This window comes from Rhincodon typus, chromosome 20 (assembly GCF_021869965.1).
Source record: "Rhincodon typus isolate 14 chromosome 20, sRhiTyp1.1, whole genome shotgun sequence".
Lineage (NCBI taxonomy): Eukaryota > Metazoa > Chordata > Chondrichthyes > Orectolobiformes > Rhincodontidae > Rhincodon > Rhincodon typus.
In genome coordinates this window covers 15,067,208-15,080,645 of record NC_063351.1, presented here as the reverse complement: position 1 = coordinate 15,080,645, position 13,438 = coordinate 15,067,208, and the positions used below count along the sequence as shown (strand labels likewise).

The 13,438-nt window shown below is 42.2% G+C and overlaps 1 protein-coding gene across 1 annotated transcript in view; it reads right to left on the bottom strand.

The window, feature by feature from the left end:
- The window catches only part of LOC109936026 (myoferlin), a 194,232-nt gene that overhangs the window by 73,160 nt on the left and 107,634 nt on the right, over window positions 1–13,438 (bottom strand). The window contains exons 39-46 of the mRNA XM_048609170.1: window positions 12,307–12,354; window positions 11,528–11,536; window positions 11,123–11,221; window positions 9,281–9,406; window positions 8,686–8,841; window positions 6,060–6,151; window positions 1,124–1,294; window positions 512–654 (exon numbers count right to left, since the gene is read on the bottom strand). Of these exons, the coding sequence (XP_048465127.1) occupies window positions 512–654; window positions 1,124–1,294; window positions 6,060–6,151; window positions 8,686–8,841; window positions 9,281–9,406; window positions 11,123–11,221; window positions 11,528–11,536; window positions 12,307–12,354 (844 nt within the window). The remainder of the gene's footprint in view (window positions 1–511; window positions 655–1,123; window positions 1,295–6,059; window positions 6,152–8,685; window positions 8,842–9,280; window positions 9,407–11,122; window positions 11,222–11,527; window positions 11,537–12,306; window positions 12,355–13,438) is intronic.

The window sequence follows — 13,438 nt, the reverse complement described above, 5'->3', positions numbered from 1 at the left end:
ACATCATCAACAGCTAATTACAACTGGTTTTAACCATTCCCAGACCAGGACACAACTTTAAACATTTCTACCACTTGACTATCTACCTCCAAATTACATTCTCTGCCAGGATCAGACTCCTAACCCAAGACTCCTGACCGAGTTTATTACTACACAATAGATGAAATTGTTCAAACAGTATTCATTCAATCAGCAAGTTTTAACATCCATCCACAAATATTATCTGTTTAAGGCAACTTCAAAAGCTCCAAGAAATTCAGTGTAGGAGTTGAGAAATTCAGAGCACAGTGCTGAAACACCTCTCAGTATAAACTGTTTGCCTTTATACTGACATTTCTCCCGATGAACGCAAAAATCAAAGCCAAACTGCATCTCCCCCCCCCCCCCCCCCCAATAATATTCAAGCTTTTTCCTACCAAATTCAGATGGTATTTTTGAGTTTATTTTCACAATTGTGTCCCACCCCATGAAGTGTCTTTTAGTTCTTTACTGAATGCCAGAGCGTGCTTACCAATGTCATTGAGTAAATATTCCTGACCATTGTAGGAGAGACTGTTGCTAGAGATGATTGGCTGAGAAAGGCCTTTCATTTTGGCTAAATTCTGTAACAACTGGGTTGGTTTGAGTTGATCACGCCACATATTTATACCAGAACTGTGAAAACAAGCAATCAAGTTAGTCACATCCAAATCAACTACAAAGAAGGAAGGAAAGAAAGAAATGTTAAGACGAGAAACCATGTCAAAAAGTCTCAAGACATCTCATTTATTTCACTTTCTTCCTTCTATCAACCCATGAATGCAATACAGACCAAGTGTTTGAAACATTAAAGAAGATTTTATGCTTGCAATTTGGAACCAGGAAATATTCCTCTAGGGGTGTTCGTTTTCAATGATTGTTCAATAATCTTTGGTCAAAATTTGTACGTGCATAATATAGCTAAGGAAAAGAACTAGAATTTCACAACTGGCTATTCATGAGCATAGCCAACAGAAAGCAGACTTAAAGTCGGGGGCTGCTTGGACATGGAAGAACCATATTTCTGATAGAAGGAATGCAAAAACACAAGAAAAAAAACAGGGAGATAACAGTACAAGTCAATATGGAATATTGGCACACTTACACACAGTATGATTGAGGCAATCCAGAATAAGCTCCAAAGCGCGATAGGAGTCGGTTTTCCAGGTCAATAACAGTCTCTCCCACCTTTTCATCACGAGTCAACAAATCAAAATCATAAAGTGCTACTTTGAGATCTTTCTCTGTAGGCAAGTTGCAAGTAATTTCAAACATCCTGAGGAATGAAAAGCAAAGCAATCAAATGAAAAGAAATGAAATGGAGGGTTCTTTCTCCCCAGATATATTACATTTTTGCCCCAAAACATGGATTTGGAATTTCTAGTCATAACATTAGCAAATGTCACCACATCACCACTCATTTTACCTATTACATTTCAGTACAATCAGAAAAGTAATTTTTACAGTTCTATTTGCTTCCAATGCCAAAAGACACTTGGTGTTTAACTGCACAATGTTACCTTGAACTGGCTACCAGTGTGAAGCCATGTCCTTTGTTTGATTGTTACCTTCATGCACTGCTCCAGCTTTGTCTGAATATTGTGGATAATTTAAGCTTCTGTGAAGGCCACTAATTAATCCCAGTTACATTTTTACAGCCAGGTCCTCTAAACCAAGGAGTCAGGCTCATTTTTTTTTAAAAAAAACAGCACTGCACCCAGAACCTGAATTTACCTTCGTACTGCATGAACTGTCAAAATTGGTCATCGAGATAAGAATCTGGTAAAACACTGTATAGATTCAGTAAACATCTGGCTCATGCTCTAATTCAGTAATTCTAATTCAACATGAAGTTTATAACTACCAAATCCACATCATTCAACTACATTTTCAAAAAGAGGTGCGAGCTTTGACATTGATAGCACTCTTGCCTCGTAGTCAATCATGGGTTCAAGCCCCACCTCAATCAAGAGTGTCTCTCTGGCACAGGGGCTGTTTTCTGGTAGCCAAGGTACAACTTGCCCATTTCAGATGTACGTAAAAAGAGAGAGGGTCAGCTAACGGTATCATCTAGAAGTTCCCTTGCTGCTCTGGCCAACATATATACCAGTCAACCAACATTAATAAAACAGATCAGATTATGGTCCCACAAATAGCAAAAGGATGCATGCCTTCAATCTAGCATTTTGCATTTCATTATGTTACAAAGAAAAAGGAACTTTACTGTCCAGAACAAACTATTCAGACATCCAGAGCTTCTGAAGCTAAACACAAGCTGGTTTTCACTTTGAAAACCTCTATGCCACTGTGTTACACGTTTGTTTCAATGCATTTCCCTCAGCCATCATTTTACTCCGTTAGCTCCAAGCACAAAAAGGTTACTTTCTCAGATTTGTTATTCTATAAATTAAACTTGACTTTGAGACCAGTTGGCTAATGCAAGGGCTCCTGTACCGGTACCATCTCCCAACTTCAGTTTCCTGAATAAATGCCTGCAATTTCTTTATTTTCAGCCTGCTCCTTAACTACTCAAAGACTTGCTTTCAGCTCACCTCAAAATTCTCCAAACCAATGCAGCAGCCTGTTGTGAAGAACTTCCTCAAAAACTTGAAAGGCCCAACATGATTTATAGAAGCCTCCATGTAAACTTTATCAAAAAAATGGACAAGACTTTAAACCCCACTCACTTGCAGAGTTCAGAGTTCAAACAGGACTAACAGGTTGGTCAGGTTCCACTGGCAGCACATTAACCTGGAAACATTCAAACGAGAGATAACAAGGTGTAGAGCTGGATGAACACAGCAGGCCAAGCAGCAGAGGAGCAGGAAGGCTGACATTTCAGGCCTAGACCCTTCAGAAGTGGGGGAGCAGAAGGGGGTTCTGAAATAAATGGGGGGGGGGGGGGAGGGAGAACGGATAGAAGGTGGATAGAGGAGAGGAGACAGACCAGGTCGAAGAGGCGGGGATGGAGCCAGTAAAGGTGAGTGTAGGTAGGGAGTTAGGAAGGGGATAGGTCAGTCCAGGGAGGACGGACAGGTCAAGGGGGCGGGATGAGGTTGGTCGGTAGGAGATGGAGGTGCGGCTTGAGGTGGGAGGAGGGGATAGGTGGGAGGAAGAACAGGTTAGGGAGGCAGGGACGAGCTGGACTGGTTTTGGGATGCGGGAGGGGAGATTTTGAAACTTGTGAAATCCACATTGATACCATTGGGCTGCAGGGTTCCCAAGCGGAATATGAGTTGCTGTTCCTGCAACCTTCGGGTGGCATCGTTGTGGCACTGCAGGAGGCCCAGGATGGACATGTCGTCTGAGGAATGGGAGGGGGAGGTGTTGAAATGGTTCGCGACTGGGAGGTGCAGTTGTTTATTGCGAACCGAGCGTAGGTGTTCTGCAAAGCGGTCCCCGAGTCTCCGCTTGGTTTCCCCGATGTAGAGGAAGCCACACCGGGTGCAGCGGATGCAGTATACCACATTGGCAGATGAACATCTGCTTGATGTGGAAAGTCTTCTTGGGGCCTGGGATGGGGGTGAGGGAGGAGGTATGGGGGCAGGTGTAGCACTTCCTGCGGTTGCAAGGAAAAGTGCCGGGTGTGGTGGAGCTGGAGGGGAGTCACAGAGAGAGTTGTCCCTCCGGAAAGCAGATAAGGGTGGGGAGGGAAAGATGATGTCTTTGGTGGTGGGGTCAGATTGCAGATGGCGGAAGTGTCGGAGGATGATGCGTTGGATCCGGAGGTTGGTGGGGTGGTACGTGAGGACGAGGGGGATTCTTTTTTGGTTCTTATTGCGTGGACGGGGTGTGAGGGATGAGGTGCGGGAGATGTGGGAGACACGGTTGAGGGCGTTCTCGACCACCGAGGAGGAGAAGTTACGGTCCTTGAAAAACGAGGACAACTGAGATGTACGGAGTTGAATGCCTCATCCTGGGAGCAGATGCGGCGGAGGCGAAGGAATTGGGAACAGGGGATAGCATTTTTGCAGGAAGGTGGGTGGGAGGAGGAGTATTCGAGGTAGCTGTGGGAGTTGGTGGGCTTGAAATGAATATGGCCATGGGTACCCGCATGGGTCCAAGCTCCGCCTGCCTCTTTGTAGGTTACGTGGAACAATCCCTCTTCCATACCTACACTGGCCCTAAACCCCACCTCTTCCTCCGTTACATCGATGACTGTATCGGCGCCGCCTCGTGCTCCCACGAGGAGCTCGAACAGTTCATACACTTCACTAACACCTTCCACCCCAACCTTAAATTTACCTGGACCATCTCTACCACCTCTCTCCCCTTCCTGGACCTCTGTCTCCATATCGGGCAACCACCTAGAAACCGATATTCATTTCAAGCCCACCGACTCCCACAGCTACCTCGAATATTCCTCCTCCCACCCACCTTCCTGCAAAAATGCTATCCCCTATTCCCAATTCCTTCGCCTCCGCCGCATCTGCTCCCAGGAGGAGGCATTCCACTCCCGTACATCTCAGTTGTCCTCGTTTTTCCAAGGACCGTAACTTCTCCTCGGTGGTCGAGAACGCCCTCAACCGTGTCTCCCACATCTCCCGCACCTCATCCCTCACACCCCGTCCACGCAATAAGAACCAAAAAAGAATCCCCCTCGTCCTCACGTACCACCCCACCAACCTCCGGATCCAACGCATCATCCTCCGACACTTCCGCCATCTGCAATCTGACCCCACCACCAAAGACATCATCTTTCCCTCCCCACCCTTATCTGCTTTCCGGAGGGACAACTCTCTCTGTGACTCCCCTCCAGCTCCACCACACCCGGCACTTTTCCTTGCAACCGCAGGAAGTGCTACACCTGCCCCCATACCTCCTCCCTCACCCCCATCCCAGGCCCCAAGAAGACTTTCCACATCAAGCAGATGTTCATCTGCCAATGTGGTATACTGCATCCGCTGCACCCGGTGTGGCTTCCTCTACATCGGGGAAACCAAGCGGAGACTCGGGGACCGCTTTGCAGAACACCTACGCTCGGTTCGCAATAAACAACTGCACCTCCCAGTCGCGAACCATTTCAACACCTCCCCCTCCCATTCCTCAGACGACATGTCCATCCTGGGCCTCCTGCAGTGCCACAACGATGCCACCCGAAGGTTGCAGGAACAGCAACTCATATTCCGCTTGGGAACCCTGCAGCCCAATGGTATCAATGTGGATTTCACAAGTTTCAAAATCTCCCCTCCCGCATCCCAAAACCAGTCCAGCTCGTCCCTGCCTCCCTAACCTGTTCTTCCTCCCACCTATCCCCTCCTCCCACCTCAAGCCGCACCTCCATCTCCTACCGACCAACCTCATCCCGCCCCCTTGACCTGTCCGTCCTCCCTGGACTGACCTATCCCCTTCCTAACTCCCTACCTACACTCACCTTTCCTGGCTCCATCCCCGCCTCTTCGACCTGTTTGTTTCCTCTCCTCTATCCCTCTTCTATCCGCCTCCCACTCTCTCCCTATTTATTTCAAAACCCCCTTCCCTGATGAAGGGTCTCGGCCCGAAACGTCAGCCTCTCTGCTCGTGATGCTGCTTGGCCTGCTGTGTTCATCCAGCCCTGCACCTTGTTGTCTCAGATTCTCCAGCATCTGCAGTTCCTACTATCCATGATTTTTTAGACACTTGCAACTTGAGGAATACATCTGCTCTGAAACATGGCGAGAACAAATTGCAGTTTGACTGCCAACTTTCAGCTTTTGAATATTGTTGAGAAGACTGACAACTGTGTAGTTGGTCAGATTGGGTTAGCAGCAACCCATGGCTTTGCAAGTAGTGGTGTTTGGTTTGGCTGGGTGCAGACGTTGGTGTGAGGGAGAGGAATTGATCTAGAAGCAGCCAACTGTTTAATTTAACATTAATGCTGGAGAGGGAGGAGTGGACAATGTACAAGAATTCGAGTCATGGAATATTTTAAAGATAAGCAAGGAGTTTCTCACACATCAAGACTTCAATATCAGATCAAAAGGCTTAGACCTAACAGTCAAATTTCTCAAATCAAAATTTAGTCACGAACATGCACTAACCATGAAAGAACGTCAACATACCTGCCAAAGACTGGGTTCAGGGTCTTGGGAATGTAGTTGTCTCTGTCTTCTATTGATTTTTTACCCAAGGTGATCTTCACATATGGATCACACTAAGTAGGATGAAAATAAAATTAGAAAACACCTACTTTTAAAGTTTGTGAAGCACACTCAAGGGTCCAAAAGAACTTAATTCTACTGCAGGATTGTTTTCACATACTGGGCACAATTTAATACCACAGCACCCCATTGCCTGTTGCAAAGTTTGGAGGTAGTGCCATTGCACTGGAACGGTAGGGCACGGGGTGGGTCTATAAGCATCTTCCCTCGGTCATGTGCAGAGGTGGGAAAAAATCCAAAGTGAAGCCCTTAAACTGCAATTTGCCATGTACAGATTAAAACCATGTATGTTATTGTTCCACTGTCAAAACAAAGTGCAGAAAAGTGGCTCAAAATACAGCCATCAGCATAACTCCCTCAAACTCTTCACCCAAAACTGAAGCTGACCACCAGACAGCTATTGATCATACACATCATACATACATATTTTACACTTTAAACATTCCTGAACTCTAACACCACCACCAGCAAGTTCTCCTGTAAGCCACACATTATCCTTACACAGTACCATATCACGAGCCCTTTGTCACTGGGTCAGAAGGCTGGAACACTTCCCACAATAGCACAAAAAAAGTGTACCTACAGCAGTTCAAGATGGTCATGCACCAGCACTTGCAAGGACAATTAGCAATGGGCAAAAAATGCTCATTGTGACAGCAACAACTCCATTTCCCAAACTGTAAAGTTAGAAAACTATTTCAATGGTTGAAATATGGTTCTGCAGCTAATTATGCAAATCAGGAAATTTCCAAATTGAAAACCTGAATTTGCATTATGTGCAAGTTCATCTGATTGACCCTAGTACATGGGGAATAAGTCTCATTTTCATTCCCCTTTGTTGCACAAGTGAATTCTGTTAGAACTTGCCAGAAGAAAAAAATGACTTCAGTGAGTGTAACAAGGTTTTCTTGGGGGGGGAGGGGGAGGTGGGTGGGTGGGCCTGGGGAAGAGAGAAGAAATAAAGCAAAGATTTTGGACACCATCCATTTTGGTCATTCTTCACTGCTGTTTTTGAAGACTGAAGCAATGCGGCAACAACTTATCAGCCGGACTTCATGGTGTTTTAGATGCAATTTTAGTGGCTCAGAATTCCCAGTGGTGATGGTGTGAAATTTTAAATGAATAATCACAGAATCAGGAGAACCTTGCAATGTGGGAAGTCCATTTGATTATGTACAAATGGATTAAGCGAAAGGAACCAAGTTTAAAAAGGACACTGGAACATCAATCTTGGTAATACAAGGAGAAGGGACTGTGTTTAAAAGTGGAATGGGTTATGAACTTGAACTCAAGACTCCTTACCTATGGAGAAAATGATACAATGCTAAATGGAATATGGTGTTTTTGTTTGTTAAGGGGAAGCACTTTTTCTGCTGTTTAAATGTATTAGTTCCCTACCAAGTAATATATATTCCTGTGAAGGTGGTCAATAAGTGGAGAAGTTCATTTCAAATGAGAAGGAGCTCTTTCAGTGAGAAAAAAGGCTGTAACATCAACAGTGCAATTTAGCAGTCTCCAAAATAGTCAGGGCAGAAGGAAGGATTGTCCAAGAGGCTTAGCAGCTAGTAAGGAAAGCTCTAGGAATAGAAGGCAATAGACAGGCAAACATCCTAACAAGGCTGTTAGGCGTTTTAAGGAAAACATCAAGGACTAAGTGAGGTGTCTGCAGCGTGTTTAATGATCTTGGGAAGAGACATGTTACATTGTGCAAATATGAGACTTCCAATTAGATCTACATAGCATACCATAGCTAGTGTTTTTATCCTGGTGTGCAATAAACTGATTGTTAAATGTACATTGAGCATAATCGCAACAAGCTGCCAATGAGCGACCATGATAGCAAACAAATAGCAAAAGTTACAGGATCATCAGTTCAGATCATAAAAGACAAAAAAAAAAAAGAGCCCCAAAACCAGCTCAGTTTTTTTAAAAATGTAGACCAGGAAAGTGCTCAGTTTCAATTGTGAGGAAATAATAAAAAACATTATTGATCCCAATTTCATATTATGTGGGAGGGGATACACAGGCAGTAATAGCACAAGAATACTACTGATTCTAGTCCTATTTGCAGCTAAACATCAGTGCAGACAAGATAAGGATCAGTCAACACATGGGTGCAAGAAAAGCCTCCTATAGCAGTTCAAGACAGTAGCTTACCACCACCATAAAGTTAACTAGGGACAGGCAATAAACACTGGGCCAGCCAGCGATGCCCATGTCCCACGAGCGAATGAGAAAAATCATCTCCCGATCCACCGATATCTAGTTCGCCATCACATTCATTGTCATGGTTACTGTGCATAAAGCAGCAGCTGGCTGTCTCATTGAGAACAGAAATGCACTTTGACATTAATTTCCCAGCCGGTCTCTGGCTGGAACTAAAAAAAGATGACCAGACGTGAAAGGTAGCACTGGGAGAGAAAGATTAGGCACAGCACATTCCTCCAGACCTGGTCAAAGGAAAAACAGCTGGAATTGTGCCAAACTGGTAGATTTAATATGCTTGTTACCATGCCTATTTTCTTACCTTGCCATTATTATCTTTTGGTTGTAAGTCAATGGCTCGAACAACATAAATTCGCACCAAACATTCCTGAGCTCCACTATCTGGCAGTTCTGCAAACTGACGTGGAGGCGTTTGAACATTTGGATCATCACTCAGTGGGTAAATCTTGAAGGAACCCTACAAGAGGCAAAAGTCAACATCAACTAGAGCACACGGGCGGTTAAATATCATATCCCATAGATTCTCCCTATAGGTAAATAGTTTTTTTATTTGTAATAAATAGCAATTCCTTAACTGTAGAACGAGATTGAAAAAGCTCAGGTCTGATTTGTCTTCACAGATGATGCCAGAGTTAACGTTTCGGGTCTGGTGACCCTTCCTCAGAAGTTAGTCACGTTAAACAAAGTTTGACAGGGAATTCACTAGTTTCAGGAATAACCTGCTATTTTGAATTATTTCTCTAAAAAAAAGTCAATAAATAATTGGAAAAGTTTGAGTGTTTTCTCACATGCGAGAGTGGGAGAGATTTCTGACTGGGCCTGGAGGTTTATCACTAGGATTTAGTGCAAGGTGAAGATGATATTTGGATAAATGCTTTCATTGAACAAGCCATTACCTTAAATTCACCCACAACTGATGGGTCTTCATCCTCTTCGGATTTACCTCTGTATAGTTTAAAGGTGTGGCAGAAATCAGTCAGGCCTTTGAATTCTGGGACATTCTCCAGTTCTGTGGTGTACACCTGTAGTGAAGGAAGTGGAGGAAGCTCACTCAGACACACACACAAAAAGCAATTTAAACTACCAATCAGTCTCACTTCACTTTTTTTTTAGCCTGGAAGGCAAAGTCACTTTATCTAGATGCAAGCTGGCGTGGGGCTGATTATTGGCAACAGTTCAGGCCAGGTGTAATCTTCAAATATCCAGGCAATGTCAGCTTTAAAGTCATCTCTTAATTATGTTGACGGCTACATGTCTACAGGCAATACAAAATGTCAAACACTCAATTTCAAGTGAAGGCAGAAAACAGACCTTTTCAGAATCTAACTGGCAGAGACGATAGTCCGGTTTTTACAAAAAAAAAGTACAGGTAACAGATATCAATTCCAATTGGAACAATCAGCTTTGTATTGGTGTCCCCATTAGGGATTATTTTAGAATCTAGCTACGTTACTAGTAAAAGTTTTTACTGCAATGCTAAGTTATTGCATTAGAAAGGGAGCTGCAACTTGTTAAAACAGCCACGTTAAAAAATAAAATTTAAAAAGAGTGTCCACAGACCAAGATCTTTTAATGAAGGTACAAATAATAAAAATTACACTCCAGGAACTGCAACATTCACTAAGCTTCATGGCTGCCCCCAAGATCTGTACACGCTGATGCCATATTGATGCATGCACTTCTAGTTTCACCAGCCACTGCTCTGCATGGACTTGGAAGTCCCTACCTCTGAACAAGGAGACCTGGGTTCAAGTCCTACTTGCTCCAGACATGAGCAATAACATTGCTGAACAGGTTGATTAGAAATACCTTAACAGACCACACATTTTTCAGGCAGCTCTCCATCAAATTATTAAATCTAAATTGTTCAAGTCCAAATAAGCTATCAGACAATGGAACCATTACAGTCAACAAGCTCTGGTAACTCAATTCAGAAAAATGGTTAAACAGCAGCTAGATCAGCAACAGAGCACTTCAAATGCACCAGTTCAGTCTGAAAGCATGCCAGAAGAGATTTTTAAAAAGGAGATGGCAGTCAAAATAATTTTAGCTGGGTTATTCATCCAGGGGACCAATCTAATGGTCTGGGTCATGGGTTCAAATCCCACCATGGCAGCTGGTAGAATTCATAAATCTGGACTATACAGCTTGTCTTAGTTTAAAAAAAGGGACAATTGAAAATGTCAGATGGCTGTAAAAACTCAAGTAACGTCATATTTACCTGGTCTGACCCCATAGCTTGCCCAAATCCCATCAAAAATTACATATAGTTTGGCAGTGAGTTTGAGAGTTCAGATTTTTCAAAACTTGAAAGGTTGCTTGTAAACAAACTAAAACTGATATAACACAGAATATCTCCTAATATTAGAAGTCATTCAATATCATGATCCAAGCAAGCAGTCATTTCCCTCAAGTCAGTAGGGACTGTTTGCTGTGAGGATATCAAAGAGCCTAGCTATTGGTGCTCCACATTCAAATTGTAACTCAAACCTCACTCAGTGCTGGAGCTCTGTTGAATCTGAAATTACTACACCATAAGAATTGAAATTGCAATGTTCTCACCACAGCCATTCCTCTAGGACGCCACTGAGAAACAAGATTTAAGCAGAGCAATGAGGAGAGTGGGAATATTTTTACGGCATTAGGTGTGCAAGAAGAATTTGGTTTTCTCTCCAAAATATTTAAAATTCATTTCAAGCGTTTACTTAAAACAGAGATAAAGTACAGAATTACATTACCTTCAATGTATCATAACCTTTCTGAATATAGGTGCCACATCGTTCATGCTCTCCTATAGATGCATAAAACTTGCTCCACCAATCAATTGCCTCTTCCTCCTAAAAATAATTAAAATCTTCTTCACAAAAATAACTTTTATAAAACAGTGACAGGCAGAAACTACAAAGCACTACACAAATATTAACAGCTGCCTGTTTGGATCTTCCCAATCCATTTGAGATTCCAATATTACTGATTTGTTTGCCTGTGTGCAGGTTGGGAAACAGATTCCTCTGGATAGCAACAGCTAATATTTTGCTTAGTACTGGTTACAAAAAGGAAATAAAGTGAGTTCTGTTTCAGCTGCACCTTGCATTTAACAAGTTACAAACAATTTTGAAGAGGGAGAAAAAAATTATCCTTACCTTTGCAGCCTGCTCACAGCATAGAATTGTTCATCAAGGTCACATTGAAAGTTATGGAACAGAAAAGGATAAATCTAGTTAGTGATTAAAAATATAGTTCTTTCATTCAAATGGTTAAAGTATAGGTTAGGTAGGAAGTAGTAATCAGTTTCTGTATCAGGAGAGAAGGTTTCAGTATGGGTAAACCCAGCACTTCCCACCAAAAGATTCCTAAAGCGTGTGTTTATTACATACCTCTTCAGGAAATTACACCAAGATTAATTCCTAATTTGGATTAATTTTCTCCCTTTGAACGCATGCCAAATTGTGTGTCATAATTCAGTGCAAGAAGGCAGATTAAAGCTTCTAATCTTGGTTAATACACAGTTTTCTTTTCTATCAGAAGTTGGATTTAAATTGTTGGGAGGATTAAAACAAAAATTAATGTACTACAGGACTTGTGTACCATTTAAGGTACAAGGTATGTAATGAACAAGTGTTGGTTAGTAACACCATTAAATTCCAAAATAGAAATTCTCTCGCAATTGTGTATCAAATCATGCAGAGTTCCATTCCCTGTCATTAAAAAAGTTTTACAGAACAGAAAGTCAACCAATTTAGGAGGATACACCGTCTCAAATCCAAAAGGCTCATATTTCCTCCACGGGATTTAGAGCCACTATCCCATTCTATCAGCCTACACAGTTTTCACAACTTTTTAAACCCACACAGCATTATTAACATGTCACGACAGTCTTCAGACGATTAGCAGTTTCAAAATACAGTACCATTATACATACCTGGGAAGATCGAAAAGCAGCCAGTCCTTCAGAATCAGTGGACACGATCTTTAGTTTTTTTTATAATAAGAAAAGATAAGGATTTTAACAATGCTGTATAGTTTAAAATGGCCTTTGTTCGACTTTTTCTTGCCAAAGGTTTAACCTGTGGTCTGTGTAGGCTAGCATAGGAGATACTGTCTTTTGAAAGCAAAAGGCCTTTAATGATCCACTGTATGTAAATGAGATTGGGAGTGAAATATTTGTATTTGTACAAGAGGAGTTTTCTAAAAACAAATCTTTTACCATCACAATGAAACAGGTCAGTCAATAGCTGGTTTTCCGTGGAATTCCCAACAGGGCTCCATACTAGAAATCCATACACAATCATTTAAAAATTTTAAAAACAGTAGCTGAAGGTCTAGCACAAAAAAAGTTAGAACTGCCTTCAGAGATTTATTGTCCTTGGAATGTGACAATAAATATCAGAGCTTTTGTTAATTCTGTCTCAAACTTCAGCTTCAAACCCCCTCCTGTCAAACTGTACAAAATGGTATCAATTTGAAGTAAAACTTGGAGGATTAAAGTCCATATTAGAATTGGGACCACCAAAAAAAAAAAGGCACTTCAGGATTTTTTTTTTTGAAAAACAATATTCCAAACAGCATTGCATGGTCAGAGCTTTGAAGCAATAGAAAAAATTGAAAATGAGAAAACTGACTTCCAGTAAACACAGAATAACTTCCATTTAGAATCAAAGGGTTTCTTTTCAAGTCAACTTAAAACAAGCGTTCCGGGGCAAACACCATTAATGAACTGAGAAACCAGTTGCAGTTGAAGCTCTAAGTTACAGTATTTAGAAGGAAAAGCTCAACTCACGTTGCTCACTCTTCTTTCATTTTGCACATCTTACCCAAAGCTTAAGTAGTGCGCCATGGAAACCTAAAATCTCTCAGTACAGTTATCAGGAATACATTTACTGCCATGGCTGAGAACAGCCAACTCCAGGAACTCGATCAAACTGGCTTAAGTCTCTTAGATAAATTCTCAATATTAAAAAGTATAGTTCATTTATGCACGAACTATTTGGATAGTTAACTCTGGTCCACACCTGTAGCCAATGTTCAGTCCTCTAGCTACTGACTCCATCCCA